Source organism: Dacryopinax primogenitus (assembly GCF_000292625.1).
Source record: "Dacryopinax primogenitus strain DJM-731 SS1 chromosome Unknown DACRYscaffold_11, whole genome shotgun sequence".
Classification (NCBI taxonomy): Eukaryota; Fungi; Basidiomycota; class Dacrymycetes; order Dacrymycetales; family Dacrymycetaceae; genus Dacryopinax; species Dacryopinax primogenitus.
In genome coordinates, this window is record NW_024467208.1 from 306097 (window position 1) to 327507 (window position 21411).

Below are 21411 nucleotides of genomic sequence, written 5' to 3' on the forward strand. Positions count from 1 at the left end.
TAGACTCTTGGCACTCTTAGGTGAGTAGACTTAGTCAGCCTGTGTTGTCCTAACAATGTCCCATTCTTGCAGCAAAATGTATTTGCCTCGGCACTGAGAATCCAGGGAGAGTCTTAGTGTTAGACATGTGTAAGGGCTCACTCAATAATAGGATTGACCTGAAGAGCATTGCACTGCAGTAAAGACAGACCCTGTTCCACTGTGAGATTGCACACTGCCAGCCAGCCACAGTGGAAGATTTTGGGAAGAGATGCCACCATGATTCGATTTGTCTGGGTGGTTGGTTCATTTGCTGTGTTCTGCTGCCAGGGAAGTTTTGTGGTGTACAGGCAGGATACCCTTGACATGGTTAGTGCCCATGTTATTCTGAGCTTCCAGATGCTGCTGTCTCTGCCGATTTCTATACCTGGCCTGTCAATCTCTTCTCATAGCTCGATACTGGTGCCACTGTTCTTCTGTCATATTCTGTTCTCAATGTCAACATTGTTCTCACTCTCTTTGGTGCCAAAGAAGGTGGGCTTCTTCTGTCTCCTGTTCTCTTCTTGCACAATGCCTTTGGGCATTGGCCTCTCTTCTATGAATGCCATGTGCTCCATGTGCCTGAGGAAGGTGCTGTTCATCTTCTAGGGGCATCTCAAGCCAGTCATTGGGAGATGGGAGCTACGAAAGCCTGCCATCTCTATTTGACCTCTCCACAAATATGTCTCAGTGGGCCTCTCTTGCCCTGACCAGTGTGAGGAAAGAAACAGGGTACAGTGTGCTCATTCAATGCAAATTCCGAGAGCCAGTTCCACCTCAGACAACCATACAGAAGGCAACTATGTTGATGTGCATCAAGGACATCTGGTCCGCTTTCTCGGTGAACCTGTTTCACCATTGCCTTGGTGATCGAGGCTAAGCTCTGTTGCAACTTTGATTCCTTCAGCCAGACCATTTTCTTGTCTCAAAGGTATCTGCCCTTTTGAGGTGGTTGGTGATCCAGCTGGGAAAGGAGTGTTGATCTGTGAAGCAGAGTGAGACCACTGAAAGGCTGATTTCGATGGTGTAGCTGGTGCTGGCAATGGTGCTGATGATGTGGTTCCAGAGAGATAGTCATAATCAAGAATCTGTAGGATAGCAATTCAACAATAAATATTAACTGTGGAAAACTGTCTCTTACCTGGAGTGAGAATCACTTAGAAGCCAGAGTCAAGTCTTCCTGTGAAAGGGATATGCTGGTAAGAACTCCAGTCACATGCAAAGTTGCATTTGAAGTGACATGGGGGGTTGATTTAGCAAACTGCCCTCCATCCGGAAAGTAGCACCGAAAGGCAAGAAGCCTTCTTGCCAGTGGAAATCCATGGCATGGCATCCATATCAAAGGTATGAGCATGAACATTGAAAGGATGTGCCGCAATGCAGACTACAGGAGGGATTGGCAGTTTCTCATGGCAGAGCGGAAGAAGCTGGCCAAACAATCAGCACCTGCCATCATATTAACTCAGGAAAACATACCACCAAGCAATCCAGCTCAAACTCAAAATCATCTGTATTGAAGCCATCACTGACAACCATAGAGGTTGTCCTGGATGCAATCTTGGCTGTGATGCTGTATACCCCAACTTCCAGCTCCAAAGCTCTGCTGGGCAGGAAATAGTGCAAGATGCCAACCACATCATCAGTCATGAGGATGTTGTCAAGGTTGCCAGCTACAGGTGCCATGGGTAAGGCTACGCTGCAGGTTAGAGTACATGAGCCAGCTGCAGATGGATGCCAATCATAGCAACCTGCAATAGCAGTGAGGATAACCAACATGGCAAAAGATTATTGAGGGGATAGAGCAAGGGAGTTCCTCCAGTTTGCCATCCATCTTTATGCAGTAGCTGGTAAACACTTGACTCAGTATTGTGAGACAGGGTACATCTTTGGCAAACATCAGAGACAGTAATCTGTACCACCGGAAAGAAGGACACACAATGAAACACCCCCCACAACAGGCAAGACATGCCAAAGTATCACATGTTACCCTCCCAAATAACCAATCATGTGTGACACCTTCAGACATCTGATGAGATGCCAAACCATGTCTACTATTAACCATACCAAAGTTGGCACCATGGCAATCACAAATCAATCACTGAGAACTGACCAAAAAATGTGAAAGTCTACACTTAGGAAGGTGATGGAAAAAAGGTAGCATGTATCATTGAAGAGGACCATAACACCTAGTCACTATATTAAGCTACTGTCTTTCTATAATCTTTGCAAAGATTGGCATCCATAAGGCCAGAAAACACATACCTAGTTCCCCTAAAGTATGTGGTGTGATGTGCCAAGTGCCTGGTGTTGATAAACAGCAACTGGCCTGGACAAAGTGGGATCTGAATCCTCAGCTGAGGGAGGACCAAATAGGCAGTGGTGAAGTTGCCTAGGACAAACAGGATACTGTACTGATTACCATCATGATTCAAATCGATATGGGGCACAGGGGCATGGCCCTCTCTGAAGACCAGCATGTGCCAGGCACATTGTTGAAGCTGAGGTCTATCAGCCAAAGTATCAGCCAATGCTGGGTGAGAATAGGTCCAGTCCAGGATCCTGCTAAAGTGTTAGGAGTTACCCATCTAAAGCATGTCAAAGGATGAACCTCTTTCTCTCCTCATATACCTCAGGTTGATGACTATGCAACAACCTCATAGCCCTTTTGCCCACCACCATGTCCATAACCTCCAAAAGGACATCCATTCACCTCTTCACCAAAGGATTCTGGTTAACCAAATCTCTGCTAAAGGCAGGCACTGGGCTGGATCTTCTCCAAACACCCAAGTGGAGTCCTGGTACTGATGAGTGACTGAACTCTTCCTCCTGTCTTAGGTAAGACTTGGGAAGTTTTGAGTAGAAGTCTTTGGTGAGGTTGAGCAAGGTGTCGAGATGCTGAGATGGAACACCATCATGAACTCAAAAGAGAGGACAATCTAGTGTCACTCCCTTGGGTAGAGGCTGGGCTGGATTGACCTGGTACACCCAATCACCAGTCTCAGGAGCACAGGGAATGGGTGTAGGAAGGGGGTTGTGCAAGAAGGCAGCCATGAGAGAATCCAAGACTGCTGCATTGCTGGAAGGACGTCTGATGAACAGTTCCAGGTAGGAGGGAATAAGTTGAACATCTATCCATCATGTGAGTATACAGGAGATGCAATCCAAAGTATAGCAAGATGAACCATTATCCCCCAAGCCCCTGGTCCTGCAGCTCTCAAGCCAACCCATAAAGCTGTGCAATTTCATTGCATCACTCTTGTGCTTTCTCCTCTTGTCACAGGGCAAAGGTCTGTCCAGAGCATCCATATCAGGCACCAGAAGGGAAACATGGGCTGGGTCAGACATGCAGTCCATCCACAACACCCAGAAAACAACAGCAAAGCAAGGACAAACAAAACCATGTCGAATGATGAACAGCCCAAAGAGCAGCAGCAAAAAGTTTTACAGGGGGAAGCACCACCCTAGCACCCTGCCCTGGACCAGACCACATCACTGGCCTCCCTCATTACATTCTTTCACTGATCTGACCCAAAAGGGGTCTGAAATATTGGTCCAATGGGTGGTGAGTGAGAACTTGCCCAGGAAAGAGGGGAGAGAAGGGGAAAGTCAGTATAAAAGTGGGAGTCAGCCTGTAGCTGACCTATCAAAAAGCAGTACACTATAATCAGAGCTTGTTGTCCATCCAGTCAAGTCACAATAAGTCAAGTCCAATATGCTAAGTCAAGATGATGTTGCCTATCCAGTAAGGGGATAATCAGATCCATATAACACTAATGGAAAAGGGGCAGAATAAGCTAGATACAAGAGTTTCTGGAAACTACTTATACTAGCTACTAAAAACCACACTCTTTACTAATCTGGTCTCTAGATACCTCTCCTAGGCAGGCATTGGCATGCCAAATATCCGTGTGGGTCGACCCTGTTGTGGAGGAAACCTACAGCCATCATGCCAAATATCCGGGTTGTCCTGTCACATGGGAAACCTTGCAGTTGTCATGCCAAATATCTGGGTAGGGTCAAGACTCATTGCTGGGGTGCATTGTCTGCATAGTGAGGGTCTGTAGGGCTGCGCAACAGTCTCTAAGGCCCAAAAATAGCCGTGGGAATATCTGCCTGACACACCCCACTGGAGGTGGGGTTGTTCATCCCCCCCAAACCTTGAATACTGACTCCCTGAGTCAGTGGGAATGTGGGTGGCACAGTGTGCAGTCAGGAATGCAGTGCGGTACTGCCAAATATTGAGCAAAGTGAGAGCGGCATTATCAAGGACCAATCATAAGATGTGCCATGGTAAGACATTGGGCTGTGTATTGGGGTGCTGGCAAAATGGTGGATTCAAATATTTGGTAAGGAGGTGTATTGGAGGATGGTGCTGTGCATTTGGCACTAAGGGTGGCTGGTTGACATGTGAGGACCCTAAGCAGTGGCTTGCAGTGCTGCTTAAGTCTGCAAGAAGGACCCTGGCCATGTTTTTTGCATTGAGTCACATGGTGCCTGAGACCCTGATTGGTCAATTTATTGCTTTGCAAAGCCTGGTGTGGTGTTTATCTGCACTGCCTGAGCTGAAACTTCATTCCAGATATCAGTGCTTAGTGGGGCCCATGCACATTTTCATTTTCTGTTGAGGGCTGGTCTTGCCTATAAATGGAACTGAATTTCACCTTTCTTGTCCACTCAAAGCTCAACTTCACCTCCCTGCCTTTACTCAAACATGCCATCCATGCCTGTAAAGAAGCCCCTTAAGCCACTCCCGAAGCCGCCAACCATTGCCCAACTCCTCAGCAATGCAATCAAGATTGTTGACATCATGGTCTCCACCATCAACAAGCCAAATTTCTCGGTTGCAAAATATGCGGATGGCGTGCTGATCTGGGATGCGGTGATGCTCCTCGTGAGGAGCAGGGAAAGACACCGTGTTGCCAATCTCCCTGAGGTGTGGCTTGACCTGCTGCTGGAGGACAATCAAGAGGAACTGGTCCAACTGACCAGGCCAGCAGAGGAGAAGAAGGAGGAGCAGGAGCAGGAGCAGGAGCAGGATGATGCTGATGAGTTTTTTTGGCAATCTGCCAGACAATTTCTCAGTATGTCTGTCCAATGGATGTGCTTTTTTCATGTCACTGATTTCTTTTGTCAGAAACATCATTCCACCACTGCGTCAAGCCCTGCTGTGGCCAACAAAGAGCAGTCTGTCAAGGCGAAGCCGAGTCCCACAAAAGGGAAAGTGGTGGCCACTGCCCCCACACATGCCAGGCATGGTAGGCTGAGCAAGGCAGCCACCCAATGCGTGGTAAGTCGCCTGTTTTTCCTTCCTTTTCTGCAACTGTGAAACTGACCAGCAATTTATTGCAGGGTTGGCTTTCGGAGGAGACACTGGCCACTCTCCTGCTGGTCTCTAAGAATAATGTGGTGGTGGAGTCCTTCTTGGAGGAAAATTGTGTAAGTTGCGCCTCTGTTTTTGTTTTGTGTCAGCAGTAGGTGCTGATGGTTTTTGGGCAGTGTAAGACTTGTCACAAGCATGTTGTCCTGGATGGTGATGTGCCCAGCCACAAGTGTGACATAGCGGAGCAGTTGGGAAAGGGAGTGTGCTCAGCATGTAAGGTGGTGAAAAAGCCATGCAGCATGTGTATAAGTACACCATATTTCTTTTGCAGGTTTCCCTCAGTTTTCATTTGACTGACTCCTTTCTTTAGTGCACAACAAAAATGTGGCTGCCCCAAAGGTTGAACTCTTCTGCCTGGAGACCCCAGAACCTGGTCCCGCATGCCCACTCTGGTGGCCGAAAAAAAAGAAGGCTGTGCCCAAGTGCATTACCTGAGCCGCAAAGGCCAAAAAGCACAAGAGGGAGGATGACAAGGATGCACCTGGGCCATTGCAAAAGTGGTCCCACCTTCCAGAGGCTGGTAAGTCTTTTCCTTGTGTAGTTCATATTTGGGCAATGCTAACTGAACATTTTAGAAGTCAAGCCACTGGTTGCACTGCTCAGTACGGTGGAGCACAAGATGCTGGAGCTCCAGAAGAGCCTGCAAATGGTGCAGAAAGCACTGGACACCATAACAAGCTGGGCAGAGCAGGTCCAGACTCTCCTGGGGAGGGCTCTGGCAGAATAAATTGGTTTTGCCTGTCCTCTTTTGTTCTTCTTCTTCTCCTGTTTCATATTTTCATCTCATAGTTGTAGTTGTAGCATAGTCCTGTCTTCATGTGTTTGTAGATCCGAATTCACCTTAAGCAAAATTTGCAGTAATACGTCTTGTTTGTCTCTGTGCCTCCCCAGTCTGCTTCAAGGTGTGTGATTTCAACATTTTTTCACATTTGGTAATTTGGATGTCATGTGTTCCATAGATGTATTGTGGGTGTTCCAGTAAGGACTGTGTTCTTGCCATACTAATGAGTCTGCTTGTGGACTTAGTAGATATATCTTGGGGAAACAAAAGAAAACAAGGGACGAAGTTGGGATGTATGTGTGCACTGTTTGACAATTTGGTGGGTATAAGGCCCATGCTATTTTTTTGGGTTCGGGCTCTGTGGTAGTTGACAAGACATCTCTCATGGTTTCCAGGATTTTGGCAGATTGCAAAATGTTGGAAAGGGTGGGGGTATGGTCAGATCACTGGTGGTACAGGTAAATGCGGAACTGTGTGATGCAGGCTTTGAGAACAGCTCCATCCAAATTGGCGATCACATAGCTGCCTCTGGCAGTATGGGTGACAACAACCATGGGACCAAAAAATTGGGGCTTTGATTTATGGTTGAGTTCCTTCTCAATGTGAGTATTGCAGATGAGGACCAGGGTGCCAGGTTTGAAGTTGTAGTTGGCAAGGATGTGCTCATGGTCCGCTTTAAATTGGTCAGCCATGCATAATCAGGCCTGGTGCACCTTCTCCTGAAGGTTGGATAAATGGGACTCACAGTGCTTGAGCTGTCAAATTTGGTAGGCCAGCTTGTCCCTGTCAGTCATAGGGAATTTGGGTGAGGGTATGAGGAATGTTGCTTGCTCAAAGTCCATAGGGAAGACCCGGTGAACACCATGTGCAATGAAATATGGGGAGAGACCAGTGCTATGCTGGACCAAAATGTGCTCAGCCCAGAATGTGGTAGGCACTTTGTCAGGGCATTGGTTAATATTATCTCCAGATGCTTTCAGAATTGCTTGTCAGACCATAAAATGTTTCAATTCAACAGCACCATTTGCATGAGAGTTGTATGGTGAAATTTGGATGTGCTGGATGCCAAAGTGTTGTTCCAGCTCCTTCACTGCAGCTACCCAGGCTGATCCATTGTCTGTAACAATTTCCACAATATTTCCCCAACAACAAATAACATTGTGGAAGAGGAAAGATGCAAGGGCCATTGTGGTTTCTGATTTTAAGGGATGCCATTTGGGATATGAAGAGAGGGAGCATCGGACTTGAGCAATGCAGGTGTATCCTTTTGCAGGTGGCATCTTCATGGTATCGCAGTAGATCTTTGAGAAAAGCGGAGCCAGGTAGTTGACTGTTGGAGGTTTGAGGACCTTCCAAATGCTGTGGACTTGACATGCATGGCAGGTGCAGAGGTACCACTCGATATTTGCATGGAGGTTGGGCCACCAAACTTGGAGACAGATAATACCAGCAACCATCTTGAAGCCTTTGTGACCACTGTCATCATGTGCTTGTTTCAACAAGGTGAGACATTTGGCAGGAGGGACATGAACTGGTGAGATTGAGTTGGCACAGTTTGCCATCTTGGATGAATACTGAAGGGACTGTTTGACGAGGGCTGCATGCTGCCACATATTCCAGTCTGGAGGGAGCAACAAATCCGTAAGGTATTGGTGGATAAATGCAATGCAGTCATCAAGGTGCTGGGTGGAGGAGGTCTGGGGGATTTCTATTTTGGGGTCAGAGTCTTCCACTGCAGATTGAAGGTAGGCTGGGTATGAGAGTCCCAGGCATTGTTCATGATCTATGTCAGGCAGGTTTGGAGCATCCAGTGAATTTGGGGAACAGCGGGAGAGACCATTGGGACTGGTGTGTTTCTTGGAGGGAACATGGACAAGGTCAAAGTCGAACTGGTGTATCCCACTGACCCATCTAATGAGGGCTGCAGCAGGTTGCTGGTCCGGATGCCTTTGATGCAGGATGCATCCACTTGAATGATAAATTGTGGTGTGCCAATGAGGAAAACCTGCAGTGCCCAGAGAGCATGATATAAGCCATATAGTTTGAGTTTGGGCTGAGAATATCGGGATGTGACCTTGTTCCATGCCAGGGATCTGAAGCAGGCCAGTTTCCATTTGCCATTCACGTCATTTTGGTATAAGACATATCCAACTCCTCAAATATCAGAGTCCACCATGAGGATAATCCGGCGGTTGCTGTCATGGTTGATGGGACAGAGGAGGCCATCCTGACATGCATCCACTTTTAACTGGTCAAAGGCAGCTTGGTGCTCAGGGCCCCATGCAAATATTGCACCTTTGCATTTGAGATGTTCCAGAGGGTGGGCTTTCATAGCAAAATCCTTTATGAATATTCAGAGGATGCAGAGCATACCCAGGAATGCTCAAACTTCTGTGAGGGATTTGCATGGCTGCCAGTCCCAGATTTTCGCAACTTTCGAAGGCTCAGGCTGTTGGCCCATGTAGGTACAATGTTGTCCAAGGATGACGACTTCAGGAGCGGATCCCATTTTTGGACCACTGAATATTCTGCCAGAATGTTCAATGTGGGTCAGGATCCAATTTACAGTTTCCATGTGTTCCCACATAAAATGACAAATACCCTTATTTTGGGGGTGCCATTTGAAATCACCATTGGGGAGTTTGTATCATGTTGGTTGGCCACAGATGGGGATGTTGTCAATGAAAGGGATGGTATATTTGGGGATCTTGTTGCGGAGGAGGAAAGTAACATCTTCATGCATAATCTGAACACCATTTGTCCTGCCCATCTAATTTTGGGTGCTATGGAGGGAACCTTTGAGGGATTGTAATGTTGTGAGATCCTGACTTTCCAGGTGTAAGAGATGTTGCTCAAAGCCCCAAAAGAAATTGAAGAGGGTGTAGATGGATCATCTGCCATAAGACTGACAAGGGGTTCAGAAAGTGGAGGGAGGGCTGAGTCCCGAATTGTTACACCGTTCAGTGGTTGCAGGTCCAAAACAGGTTGTAGGGATCTGTCTTTCTTCAGGATGCAGAACCAATGGGAATGGTAGGAGGATTGGGAGGGTTCATAAATCCTGCATTTAGCTTGTCTTGCAAGGCCTTTAAGACCTTTGGCAGGAAAGCAGGGGGGCACTGGAATATTCTTCTGCTGCCAGGGTATATGTTTGATCATCAGAATTTGGACAGGGTCGAAATAATCACTTTTAAATAAACCCATCTCTTGCTTGTTCCAAGCAAACACTTTTTTGTGGGTATGAAGAACCCAAGCCACAAGTTTTTCTTCTTTGGGCCAAAGGAATCTGTATTTGTTCATTTGCAGTTCTTCAAATCATTCCAGAGTAAGTCAATTTCCAGGGGTAAACATTGGTGGGGTATCAGGGAGCAGGGGAAGCATAGCAAGAGGGTTGGAGGGAAGGTGTCTCCATATTTTTACACTTTCCAGTGTTGTCATTGCAACAGGCTTCACACGTCTGTCTGCAGGTTTGTATTTTCATGTGGCATATACAGGATGGGTATTGTTGGGTATGGTATCCGAGTCTGGAGTATCTAGTTGAGAGCCATTAATCAAGTTTGAGTGCTGATTTATTGAGGTGTCCATTCCATCTTCTGTTTGCCAGTGAAGATGGTCCCAAATTAAAAATCCTGGACCACTCATTTCCTTCCCATTTGATGCAACTGAGTCCAGAGGTGTATTGTCTGCTGGGAATTTGGACAGGTGATCTGGATCTTCTGTTTGCCATCCATATAATCCTGCATGACACAAGAGGCATGGACATGGAAGGGGCGACCAAGGAGCAGGTGGAAAGGCAGATTGGGGAGTACAAATGCCTGGACATGGAAGTTGAGGCCGGAGACACCAATGCATAAATTTGGAATGTGTCCAAGCAGCTGATCAACCAATCCATTCACGGACTCCATTTGCCAGCCTTTTATCAGGGTGTATGTGAGTCCAATTTGTTCACAGCACTGCTCACTGATACCAACTATGCCAGAGCTGCCATTGAGAATGCCAGGAATGGGGGTGTCATATTCACTGATTAAACAGTCAATCTGCCAGAGGGGTACCATGTCTTTGCCAACCAATAACCTGTCTGCATCTTCCAAAATGCCTTCGATCTGGTAAATTGGAGCCTCACCATCTTGTACCTTGGTCACCTGAATTACATCCAGAATAGCCAGTTTCTTGCTGTATGCTTCCTTGAGGACCTTGCTGAACAGTGGACATGCTGACACCAGGACCTTGCTGGGAACTTGGACCAGAGTTTCAGTGAGAGTGACCACAAGAGCCTGCAAAACTGTTTTGTCTTCTGCATGTTCAGCATGTTTGGCATGGGGCTTTGGTGGGTCTGGGATGGCATCCAATTTCTCCAGTTCTTCCACTTGTAAGCCAGCAAAGTGTGCAGTACTATGATGTATGCATGCATCCAATTTCTCCTTCCTGGCTGCTGGTGTGTAGACCTCAGAAACCTTGACCAATTTTTCCATGGATGCCATGTGCCGTTTCTTGAGTCATTCCACCTCAGCCATGAGCACCTTGATTTCCTTGTCATTCCATTCAACCATGTCATCATGATTTTTGGTGAAAATGTGCAGCACCAAATGATCCACCATAACCTCAAATTTGGAGTCCAAGCCAGCATGTTCAATGATCACATTGTGGAAGGTGACAAGAGGGGTAGGCTGGGATTTTGGCCGGTGTTCTGGGTGGTCCTTGTAGTAGCCATCAACTTTTTCCTTGGGATCTTGACCAGGCCAATGACATGGGATAAATTGGCTGCCAGCAAGGACATGATATGGGCTGTCTTTCTCAAGGAGACCTTCATCCAAGTATTTCCGGGCTCCTGGGCATGTCGCAATCTTGTCCGTGTAACCAGTAGATACACCATTGAAGTGGCAGAGCATGCATTCAGTATTCTAAGGGCCATATCTGTTTTGATTTAGGTAGTTCTCTGCTGGGAAAGGAATCCAATTTGTGCCAGTAGCCAGTGTGTTGTTGCCATAGGTATTTTGGGAGGGCTGTCTGTAGGAGTTCTGCTGAGCAGCTGGTTGGTTCTGCGGGGTGGATTGCTGGTTCATAAGAGTGTAGATCTGGGAAACCATTCCTTCCAGGGTAGCCATACATCCAGTAAATTTGGCGACCTGTGGGTTGCTTTCCGTTTTGATGTCCTCTAGTGTCAGTGCCAGTGTTGCATCCTGGGAATAATCAGGAGAGGGTGTTCAAACCTTTGTCATAGTGTTGCCCAGTGCCCATTCCACTGTCTCCTTTAATTTGGCCATTGTCCATGGTTTGTTCACAGCCCTGTTGTATTTCCATTCAAGCCTGTTCAGCATCTTGTCCCAAATGTGGCTTTTGGTGGGCAGGAATTTGAGTATGTGGAGGAGGGACTTCTGTTAGTCAAGGATGGAAATCCGGTTGTGCTTGATGAGCCAGGTAGAAATTGAGTAAAAGTCCCTGTAGAATTGGCAAATTCACCCTTGGTCTTAATGCGGCATTGCCACTTGTGAACAAGGTTGTCAAGGTCCCAAGTTGCATACCAGTGTTCATTATTTGCTGCACCAGGATAGTACTTCAGTATTTCAGTCTTGAAATCCTTGTATGAGTCCTTTTTCACATTGTCCATGCCATTGTGGATCTGTGCCCATAATTTATAGGTGTTGTCATCAGTGTAAAAGCAGGCCCGGTTGATCTTGTCTCCTCCACCAGTGACAGCAGGTTCGCACAAGCCAAATAGTTTTTCCAAGGCCACAAAATAACGGGTGATGCCAAGAGGTGTAGGAGAAAAGCGGGGGGCTGAAGGAGACTCCCTGCCTGTAGGCATCATTCATTTACTTGCCATGAGGAGTCATCAGACTGTGTCCACTATATCAGAGGTACTCCTGCTGGAAGTGGATGATACTTCTGTGTTGTCCAAAATCATGGGTGTTTCTTGGAGTGCGGTATGTTGGGCTTGCCATTCATCCCTAAGCTCATTCTGTTGGTCTATGGCAGAGATGGATACTGGAATACAGGAAGCCAGTATCAGAAATCGGAGGAGGACTTCTCACCTTGGCAGCTCTTATTTGTAAAAAGCTGCCTCGCGTTGGGCTCCAATGTGATCCAACCCAAAAGGTGTCCAAAATATTGGTCTAATGGGTGGTGAGCGAGAACTCACCAGGGAAAGAGGGGAGAGAAGGGGAAAGTCAGTATAAAAGTGGGAGTCAGCCTGTAGCTGAGCTATCAAAAAGCAGTACACTATAATCAGAGCTCATTGTCTGTCCAGTCAAGTCATGATAAGTCAAGTCCAATATGCTAAGTCAAGATGATGTTGCCTATCCAGTAAGGGGATAATCAGATCCATAAAATGCTAATGGAAAAGGGGCAGAATAAGCTAGATACAGGAGTTTCTGGAAACTACTTATACTAGCTATCCTCAACTATACTTTATACCAATCCAGTCTCCAGATACCTCTCCAAGGCAGACGTTGGCATGCCAAATATCCAGATGGGCCAATCCCGTTGTAGGAGAAACCCGCAGTCATCATGCCAAATATCTGAGTAGTCCCATTGCCTGGGGAATCATAGTAGTCACCATGCCAAATATCCGGGGGGGTCGAGATTCATTGCTGGGGTGCATTGTCCTGCAGAGTGAGGGTCTGTAGTGCCATACAACAGTCTCTAAGGGCCCGAAAATAGCTGTGGGAATATCCACCTGACACACCCCACCAAAGGTGGGGTTGTTCATTGCACCGATTAACTTCTTCTGCTTGTGATCCAGCCAAGCCCCTCACACCTGGTGCCTGTTCAACCTTGACATGTGGATGGCCTGACCACTTCATTGGTGTCATTCAAGTCCTAAAACATGCACAATTGTATGATGTTGACAGATCTGAGTATGTGCCTAGGCACTGGATGTGAGCACATATGTGCAACATGCACATTTCTGTGAAACTGATTTTATATACAGACTCACTATCAGTGATGGAACAAAACACACACCTGTTTTGGTGGGCAAGGAAATCATGCAGTTTCTGAAGAAAGGCAGTGTGATGGACAACAGTGTGTTCCAGGTGGAAGGGTATTGGCAGATGTCAGTGAGGAATTGCAAAACCACATGAGTTTGAACTCTATGTGCATGTTCCCTTGTGTATTGATGTATTCATTGATGCAGCCCCATCATGCTGGAAGATATACATTTGCTATGTCAAGAACATGTGCCAATTGGCCATCCTGAGGCCCTCCCCTTGCCCCTCAAAGCAGATCAAGGCAGACTGGGGTCCAATGCTCACATCTCAATGGGGTACCCCAAACAGGCACCCCTTCCATATCCCGGTATTGTGAGTGTGGTGAACCAGGTTATGCAAATGTGCACTGTTTCTGTTATAGGGGAGACGGTGCAAGACATTGCTGATACTGACTGGGGACACTATGTGGGAGTTCCACATCATGCCAGTTCTCACATGCTCAAACCTGGTCCTCCTATTTGCATCACTATCAGGGACTTAGGGGTTATCATTGGCAGAGAGTAAGTGGTAAACTGGTGTGTCTTTGCATCCTAGCTAATATGCACCAGGTACTTCATATATGGGAGGATTACATGGATATTGGAGTTGGACAGCCATGGATATCCTGGCAAGCCTATGCACTACTTGTGCAGGTTCACCATCCATGATGAATCAGTGCATGATCTTTCCTCACCAACAGCATCATGCTGATTTCATCTGTAGGCTGAAGTCAATGTGGTTGCGTGGGAGGGAGCTGCTCTTGCTGCTGGTATGCTAGAGGTTGGAGAGGTTAGTTCACTTGCACCTATTTTGCTCTGCTAATTTCTGGGACAATATGTGCAGCTTTACAGCTTTGAGCATTTTGGCCTCCAGGAGGCCAACATGCAGTTCACATGGTTGAACAACTGGTGGCAGGTCCAACTCACACCCAACCATGTGCAGGTTCACAAAATCAATGACAACAGCACTATTCCCAAAGTGTATTATGACTTTTGAAGGCTCAATGCACTTGAGAGGATTTACAAGAATCATCATGTTGGTATGTAATCTGTGCCTTTGGAACATGCACATTTTCTAATCAGAGCATCAGATGTAGTTGCTGTTATTCTGTGCCTTGGAAAGCCCATCAAGAGAACATCCACCATCATTGAGGAGGTACGCAAGTTCCCAAAGTGCTCTCTGATCTTATTGAACTTGCGCAGGATTGGACAAAAACAAAGATCAAGGTCAATCATGTCCATGTTTACCTCACTGACCATTCTGGCGAAGCAGTACATCTTGCTGCTTTCGACAATTATATGGATGCCTTTGTGGGCAGAGAAGGGCAAGTTGTTATGATAAAAAATGCATTGATTGACCATTTTCAAGGCTCTGTTTCATTGAAGACACACAACAATGAAACTGAAGTGTGTTACAATGTGAAGAATGCAGCGCACCAAGCTCTCCTTTCCTGGTTAGTGGGACAATCTGTGCAACTTATTTAACTGACCATCATCAGGTTCAGTTGTTCAGTGAATCACATGAAGACCATGTGCTTGATCACTGAAATGTGGAGCGCAGATAGCATGCCGGATCCTGTGCTGGTGGCCCACACGTCATTGGTGATGTTAGCTGAAGTTGTGCAGCTTGTCCTGGGAAAGTCTACTGTCCCAGAGGTCATCAAGGTGTGCAGATTTGTGCATATGCTGAAGGCTCAAGATCATACATATCCAGCTTGTCTGGATATCAATTGTAACAAGAAGGCACAAACTGCGGAGATGGATAGGGAAATGGGTGCGTTTTTTTGTGCCAACTGCAGCAACATGTATCGCACACCTTGTATAAAGTGAGTGTTTCAAACTGTGTAAGACATACTCTAATGTGCACCAGGTATCATTTTAATGTCATTCTAGAGGACACGAAGAAGGATAAGCACTGGGTGACAGCATTCAATGGCACCAGTGAATGTCTTTTTGGCATGCCTGCAGCTGACATGGCCAAGCTGCGCCAGGATGTAAGTGGATTTGGGCAAGTTGATGGTATCTACTAATATGTAAACAGGACAATGAGGCATACCAGCCCAAGTTGGCACTCATCGGATGCCAACTGTACACTGTTACTCTGCAAATTCAGTCTCTGAGTGTGAAAATTGCACGATTTCAGATGAACACTGTGCTCATGGTGTATTCAGTATGCTTTTGATGACTGGGTGGCGATTGACTTTGTGTACTGGGGGAATTAGCTTATGAGAAACATGCATGTACAACTAGTGCAGATTCCACATGTGGAGAGTATGGATGGACCACATACAAGAGCATGATGCTGAACTGGCACAAATTCCATTGCATTAAGACATGTCAGAGACTATGTACACCCCGACAGACTTAGCACAGGTTTAAAGAGGGGGGATGACAAAATCAGTGCTCCCTTTCCTTCCCCTTGCTCATTGATCCCTGCTGATCCTTCAGCTGACTTTCAAGCTCTGCGATGTGCCTGAGTCTATCCCTTTCAGCTATCCAAAGATGTGCATTTTCAAAAGACAATGTTGTGTTCTGGTATTCGGAGTGGTGCACACATTTGGTGAGATCATACTGGAGGTGCTCATCTTTGGCAAGGAACATGCACTGGGCTGAGATCATGTTGTGATCATACAGCATCTTTGCCTGCATGGCTTCAACTTGCATGGGTTGGGCATCTTCAGAAGGGAACCAGCACATGTTTTCTGGTGGTCCTGAAGGCACTACGGGGAAACAGCACAGGTTGACCAAGGCTGCAGACAGCTCTTCATCCTCTTCACTGGACTCGGATCTGTCATCCCTCTTAGAGGCAAGCCAATGCCTGTAGAAAGGGTGAGCACATGTTTCAAAGAGGGAATGAATATGTGCATGTTGGACATGAAATATTGCTAGTGCCAGTGCCAGGTACTCTTGACTGCAGAGGAGAAGGGGGTTTTGTGCCTGGTCCACAGGTGTGGTGTCCCTCCAGAGGGGAGCCAACAGGCGCAGATCTATGTAAATGAGTTTGAACTGGAGAATTCAAAAGCAGAAAGTGAAAGAGGCACACCTGGCAACAGATGCAACAGGGGCGAAGGTCACATGAGAATGGCAAGTGCTGGCACTTGCACTGAGGTCAGATACTGCACAGGATTAGGGTGAAAACACTTATGATGCAGGACAAGCAGGGAGGGGAGTAGAAGGACCCTCTGGTGAAGAAGGAACCAGAATCCTGTGCTGGGGAGCCAGGGCAGGCATTGGGGGTAGAATGAGCAATTTGCAAGGCTCTGTGGGAACAGAGGTACTGAAGGGGTTGTCATTATTATGGAATATGTGCATCAATCCAGCTTACCTCTTCTCAACAGGAACTGGTGCAGGCAGGGCTTGAGAAGACAGCAGGGACAGGGGATCTGCTTCCACACCCATTGGGGTTGGAGGAGGGAGACGAGTGGGGCAGGCGCATGGCATTGGAGATGGGCTGCTCCACCATGGAATAGGTGCAGAGAAACCAGTCAGGGTGACAACCTGGTGCAGATTTGAGCTACTAACAGGTGTGGAAGGATCAGATTGGCACTGATTGAACACATGAGCAAATGAGGCGCAGTTGCCAAGGGAAAGAAATCTTACTGGAGTGACAGGCATTTTGAAGCAATGCTCAGAAATGGTGGAATGGGAGTAAGGAGAGTGGAACACATGCTGATTATTATCATCATGATGAGCAGAAGCAAACTGGTGAGGGAAAACTGAGAGCCAATCATGTGAGTTTCCCAAGTGAGAATAATATTGAGGCAATAGGATGGAGCAGAGCTCAAACTCGTGCTTCTTCATCATGATTGCTCATGCATGATAACTCCTGAGCAAGAGCCAGTATCGTAATATTGCGCTGTTGGATTGCAAGCTGTGCTTGCAACAGTTTGTGGGTCACAGTGGAATTTTGTCATTTAGAAATTCAATTTGCACCATTTGCTCAGCTGCTTGATCCTTACATGTTGCCAGATGCATGCTGAGGATATTGTAGATAGCAGGGTTGATACCAGATGTTGAGGCAAGGCATGAGTTCATGGCGGATAAGGTGGCAGTTGAAGAAAGAGTTAAGAAGGGAAGGGCACAAAATGCAGGCTTTGATTGGACACATGCACAGATTGCCAGTTAAGGAAGGAAAGGAATCAAAACCTATGCAACAAGTTGTGTAGGTGGACATTGATTAGTAATATGTGCAAGGAAATGATTTGTCATCATGAGCACAGATTGATTGGGCACATGTTTAGAAATTGTATGTAACATCTGAATCATCTGGCTCTGGAACCTTGGAATCTTCCAGAAGGTAAACAGCATTCAGCATGAAATTTACCTTATGGGACCATTCCTTTTTCAGAGTGCCAGGGTCACATCCTTCTTTGTCAAAGTGCTTACAGATGCACATTTCCATCAGAACAAAGTCACCTTTCTTCAGCTTTGAAGCAGGCCAGTTCATCATTTTTTTTTTGCTGCCATTTTCTCACAGGCATCATAAATGGCAGTGAATTCTGTGGACTGTATAGTGAATAAGCACAGGTTTTGGTGGAACAAGTGTAAATAAGGTTGTGTACCGACCCATCAGAACCATATGCCTTCTGGAAGTGGTTTGCAATGATGCTCCCAAACAGGTTGCTATCTATGCCTGTTCAGACCCATGAGCAACGTTGAAAGAAAAGAAAAAAAAGAAAAGTGGGTGCACTGTTTACTGGATGGGCATATGCCTTACAAAGCTCCATGGCAGCTTGCATGTCATCCTGAGTGATAGGCATTACACTCAGATAAACTTGATCAGGCCAGGCACCATTCTCCTGCTGAAATTTCAGGGCAGCAATGCATCTGGTGATCCATGCAAGGATGGGAACATTGTCAACTTGTGCAAGGTAGTTAGACATGTCCAATGCTTGATCAAAGCCCCAGTGCAAATTGAGTGGGAAGCAGGAGATATAATAGACACCACACAAGTTGTCAATGTATTGCCAGAGCTTTAGAATGTGCTCTCACATGGGGAGATCAAAGCTTGACAGATCAAGCTCAAAAGGTTCTTTCATTGGCAATGCTGCACCAGTGTCCTGGGATTTGATGGTATTGTCTGAATCATTGTTGTTGGAACAAAGCAACATGTGCAATTTGGTTGGGGTCACAGTGGACAGAGAGCCAAGACACATTCTGCTGGAATTCAATGGGAGGGGAACAATACAAGCATGAAAGAGTTTGCTACCAGAAAAAATGTCATTGGGAGTGGAAAGCTCAGCTGCAGAGCATTTGCCCATGGTGTGTGGTTATTGGGTGTCCTAAGACTATATGCAGGTATCAGCCACCTTTTATATGGACAAATATTAGTACTGAGATGAGACTGTGCAGATGAAATTAAGCAGGTATGGCATGTGGAAATTCAGTGGCAGTCAGAGCTGATAAATTCTCTAACCTTTTCATTTCCAATCAAAGCTCAGAAGGGGGGGATCAAAAGATGCACTGCATGGGAAACTCCCTGAGAATGGCAACACCAGAGATAGATCGAACTCGGGATAGCATCACATAAGCACTTTGAGGGGATTTGCAGCCAGCAAGGTCCACAATTGCATGGTTTAGTGAATGGCCTTGACTTTTGTAATCTGTATAAGAGTAAGCAGGAAGGATTGGGAGAAATTCCCTGGTTACTCAATAAGATTGAATATTTCCATCTGCATCAGAAGTCTGCAAGGTAAAATAGCCTTTCACAGTCTGAATGCAGATTGTGTTTGGTGGTAAGCCTTCTTGAGCACCTGGACAAGTGGGCATGCAGATGAAAATGGCATGGGCATAGCAACAACCATCTCCATCACATTGGTAACACACCCCGGAAACAGTGCCAGTCATTCCAGTGACCAAGCCAGGGGAAATTGCTAGATTCTTGGTGATCATAATTTGCATGCCTTCAAAAAGCAGGAGAAAAGGTGGTGCATCTTCAGTCTTGTTAACAGGAAGCTTCCAAAGAAGATCTTGGAGTTCTCCAGTGATGGGAGTTTTTTGAATAGAATCAGTTGAGAAGTACAAGTGGAGTCATGATCCCAGCTGGAGCACATGGTGAGTTGCCAAGAGCAGATTCAGCGCACCTCAAAAAACCTTTGTACACACAATGACTGGTGCATCTTCAAACTCAGTCACAAGTGTGTGGAAATTCTCCTGCATGGCTGTGATAGTGCATGCATTAAGCACTGCTTGGTCGTTCACAGGGAAGTTGGTGCTGATTCCAGCTTGTGACATGGTGTGTGGGCTGCTGCCAGTCCATGGGATGCCTTCTTGAATTTGTGCAAGAAGATTTGCCCAGGATGGGTCTTTGGACTGGTGCTGGTTTATTTGGAGGAAAACAGCATGTGTGAGTTGTTGCCACAGAAATGCCCCAGTTATCACCTTTTGGCCCTTCATGGACTGTGTTGTGCACAGGTTGCATGCTTGTACAAGGAGGTGGCTGTAAAGGGGAAGGGCACTCATAGGCTTAAGCTGTGCAAAGTCCCCAGTGAAAATGACATTGATGCCTCCAAATGCAGTGCCATCTTCAGAACCTTTGGCAAGCAAGATTTGTTCAGATATCTCAGCCAGAAGCTGTGCAGAGATCATGCTGATCTTGTCAATGATTAACCAGTGCTTCCCATACCAAATCTGTGCAAGTGCATCAATATTAGTGCATTGCTGTGGCTTCTTGGGTAGCAATGTGAGTGCATGTATTGTAGAGCCACTGATTAGTACAGCAGCAGTGCCAGTTGGTGCTGAGAGGAGCAAAGAATCTGAGATGCTGAGTGTGCTGAAGAGGAGTTTGATACTCTTGATCACGTGGCTTTTGCCAGTACCAGTGCTGCCTCTGACATAGAGAAGCAACTGGTGTGAGTTCGCTTCATTGAGGTAATAAGCAACAATACAAAGAATGTGTTGCTGCTCTGGGTTTTGCAGTAAATTTTGTTGCTGCAATACACTTTGAAGAACTTGCACAATTTCTGGCATTGTGGCATTTCCAGAAATTGATCCTTGGCTGATGGAAGCAGTTTGCACAGAAACCACAGACACAGAAGGGGGAATGTGGATATTTGGAATAGGCACAGGTTGTAATGGTTGTGAATGAGTTGCCTTCTATCGGCGCAGTTCAGCAGCATGAGAGAGCAGCAGGGCATTGTCATCAGCTCAGAGTTTGCACACATTGCCATCTTCACAGAGCATTACCTGAAATGGTGCAGGTGTATGACAGAGAAGAGAATGAATCATGTCCAATGTGACAGACTGTGTAGCCAAGTTCAACAAGTCCTGTGCAGCTTCTATGGAGGTGAGGAATGTTGACTGATCAGCATCTATTGTCTCAGAAAGATCCATGAATGATGGGTCATCTATGGCAAGCTGATCCGCAAGCTGATCCATATCATCTTCGATGTTTCCCTCAAAATTCATGTTTCCCCCAAAAGGAATTTGCGTGTGCTGATGGGGACGCCTAGAGGCTGCATGCACATCTCATGCTTCTTTACATTTGTTCAGGGCTTCCATATTTGCAATAATGTGCTGATGAAATGGTGCAATATCAGCAGCTGCGTATGCATTGGCCCAGGTGGATGTCAAAGGTTTGAGGTCCCCAGGAGAGCACCAAGGAACAAACAAGACAAGAACAGTCTTGTACCAATCATCTGATTGCAATGGAACCACCAGAACGCCTCAGTATAGAGGAACCACCAATATTGGGCACCACAGGGCAGGATCCTGCACAAAGTTGATGAGTGGAAAACTGAGGATGAGCATTGAGGAAGGTACCGCATGGGTTTTGGGAAGAGGAATCACCATCACCATCCACATCTGTCACTAGCGCATGTTGTTCATTGAAAGGATTACTGTCTCCAACAGGTGCTAATTTCCCTTTGGGGATCCTTTCCTTTTGACAGAAAGCAACAAAGTCATACAGACAATAGTCTGTGAAAGGTTTACAGGAGGGATGAAGCATGTAGTCTTCATATGGATTTGAGACTCCTGGGAGTCCATTTTCGAATGTGAGGGGAACATTAACAGCATTGTGGATGCCACCAGCCAGTGGAACTTCCTCAATGAGGTCATGTAGTGCAGAATCACCAAATTGCACTATTCCATCATTGCCAACATCAACTGGCACAGATTCTTGGTGGGATATAGATTTGCACTCATCCATCTCATCAGAGTCAGAACATAAGCCGAGTTGCACAAGATGACCAAAATAAAGCAGCAACAAAAGTTTGGCAAACTGAGAGTTGGTGTAGTAATCCCCTCCCCCCCCCCCCTACCCTACGA

General features: G+C 46.4%; 8 protein-coding genes across 8 annotated transcripts; 2 read left to right on the forward strand and 6 right to left on the reverse strand.

Moving 5' to 3' along the window:
* Window positions 1–4729: 4729 nt before the first annotated feature.
* DACRYDRAFT_108293 (uncharacterized protein) lies at window positions 4730–6125 on the forward strand (the record flags this gene model as incomplete). The annotated part of the gene is made up of 4 exons (XM_040768624.1): window positions 4730–5305; window positions 5368–5454; window positions 5843–5918; window positions 5974–6125. 4 exons carry the CDS (start codon window positions 4730–4732, stop codon window positions 6123–6125), a joined length of 891 nt encoding a protein of 296 aa, XP_040627847.1.
* Window positions 6126–6622: 497 nt separating this feature from the next.
* On the reverse strand, window positions 6623–6871 carry DACRYDRAFT_53318 (uncharacterized protein; the record flags this gene model as incomplete). The annotated part of the gene is made up of 1 exon (XM_040775162.1): window positions 6623–6871. One exon carries the CDS (start codon window positions 6869–6871, stop codon window positions 6623–6625), a length of 249 nt encoding a protein of 82 aa, XP_040627848.1.
* Window positions 6872–8334: 1463 nt separating this feature from the next.
* Window positions 8335–8529, reverse strand: DACRYDRAFT_53646 (uncharacterized protein; the record flags this gene model as incomplete). Its single annotated transcript, XM_040775187.1, has 1 exon — window positions 8335–8529. A coding segment is annotated over one exon (195 nt), but the record flags the coding sequence as incomplete, so codon positions are not given.
* Window positions 8530–9218: 689 nt separating this feature from the next.
* DACRYDRAFT_36484 (uncharacterized protein) lies at window positions 9219–9461 on the reverse strand (the record flags this gene model as incomplete). Its single annotated transcript, XM_040774410.1, has 1 exon — window positions 9219–9461. A coding segment is annotated over one exon (243 nt), but the record flags the coding sequence as incomplete, so codon positions are not given.
* Window positions 9462–9865: 404 nt separating this feature from the next.
* On the reverse strand, window positions 9866–10171 carry DACRYDRAFT_29169 (uncharacterized protein; the record flags this gene model as incomplete). Its single annotated transcript, XM_040774310.1, has 1 exon — window positions 9866–10171. A coding segment is annotated over one exon (306 nt), but the record flags the coding sequence as incomplete, so codon positions are not given.
* Window positions 10172–13600: 3429 nt separating this feature from the next.
* On the forward strand, window positions 13601–15365 carry DACRYDRAFT_108294 (uncharacterized protein; the record flags this gene model as incomplete). The annotated part of the gene is made up of 11 exons (XM_040768625.1): window positions 13601–13665; window positions 13714–13819; window positions 13868–13933; window positions 13988–14122; window positions 14171–14183; window positions 14235–14299; window positions 14347–14454; window positions 14770–14917; window positions 15037–15137; window positions 15185–15265; window positions 15315–15365. 11 exons carry the CDS (start codon window positions 13601–13603, stop codon window positions 15363–15365), a joined length of 939 nt encoding a protein of 312 aa, XP_040627852.1.
* Window positions 15366–15540: 175 nt separating this feature from the next.
* On the reverse strand, window positions 15541–16542 carry DACRYDRAFT_16345 (uncharacterized protein; the record flags this gene model as incomplete). The annotated part of the gene is made up of 5 exons (XM_040771191.1): window positions 15541–15635; window positions 15699–15961; window positions 16187–16259; window positions 16323–16420; window positions 16469–16542. 5 exons carry the CDS (start codon window positions 16540–16542, stop codon window positions 15541–15543), a joined length of 603 nt encoding a protein of 200 aa, XP_040627853.1.
* A 2052-nt stretch (window positions 16543–18594) lies between these two features.
* On the reverse strand, window positions 18595–18750 carry DACRYDRAFT_53432 (uncharacterized protein; the record flags this gene model as incomplete). The annotated part of the gene is made up of 1 exon (XM_040775174.1): window positions 18595–18750. A coding segment is annotated over one exon (156 nt), but the record flags the coding sequence as incomplete, so codon positions are not given.
* Window positions 18751–21411: the final 2661 nt, after the last annotated feature.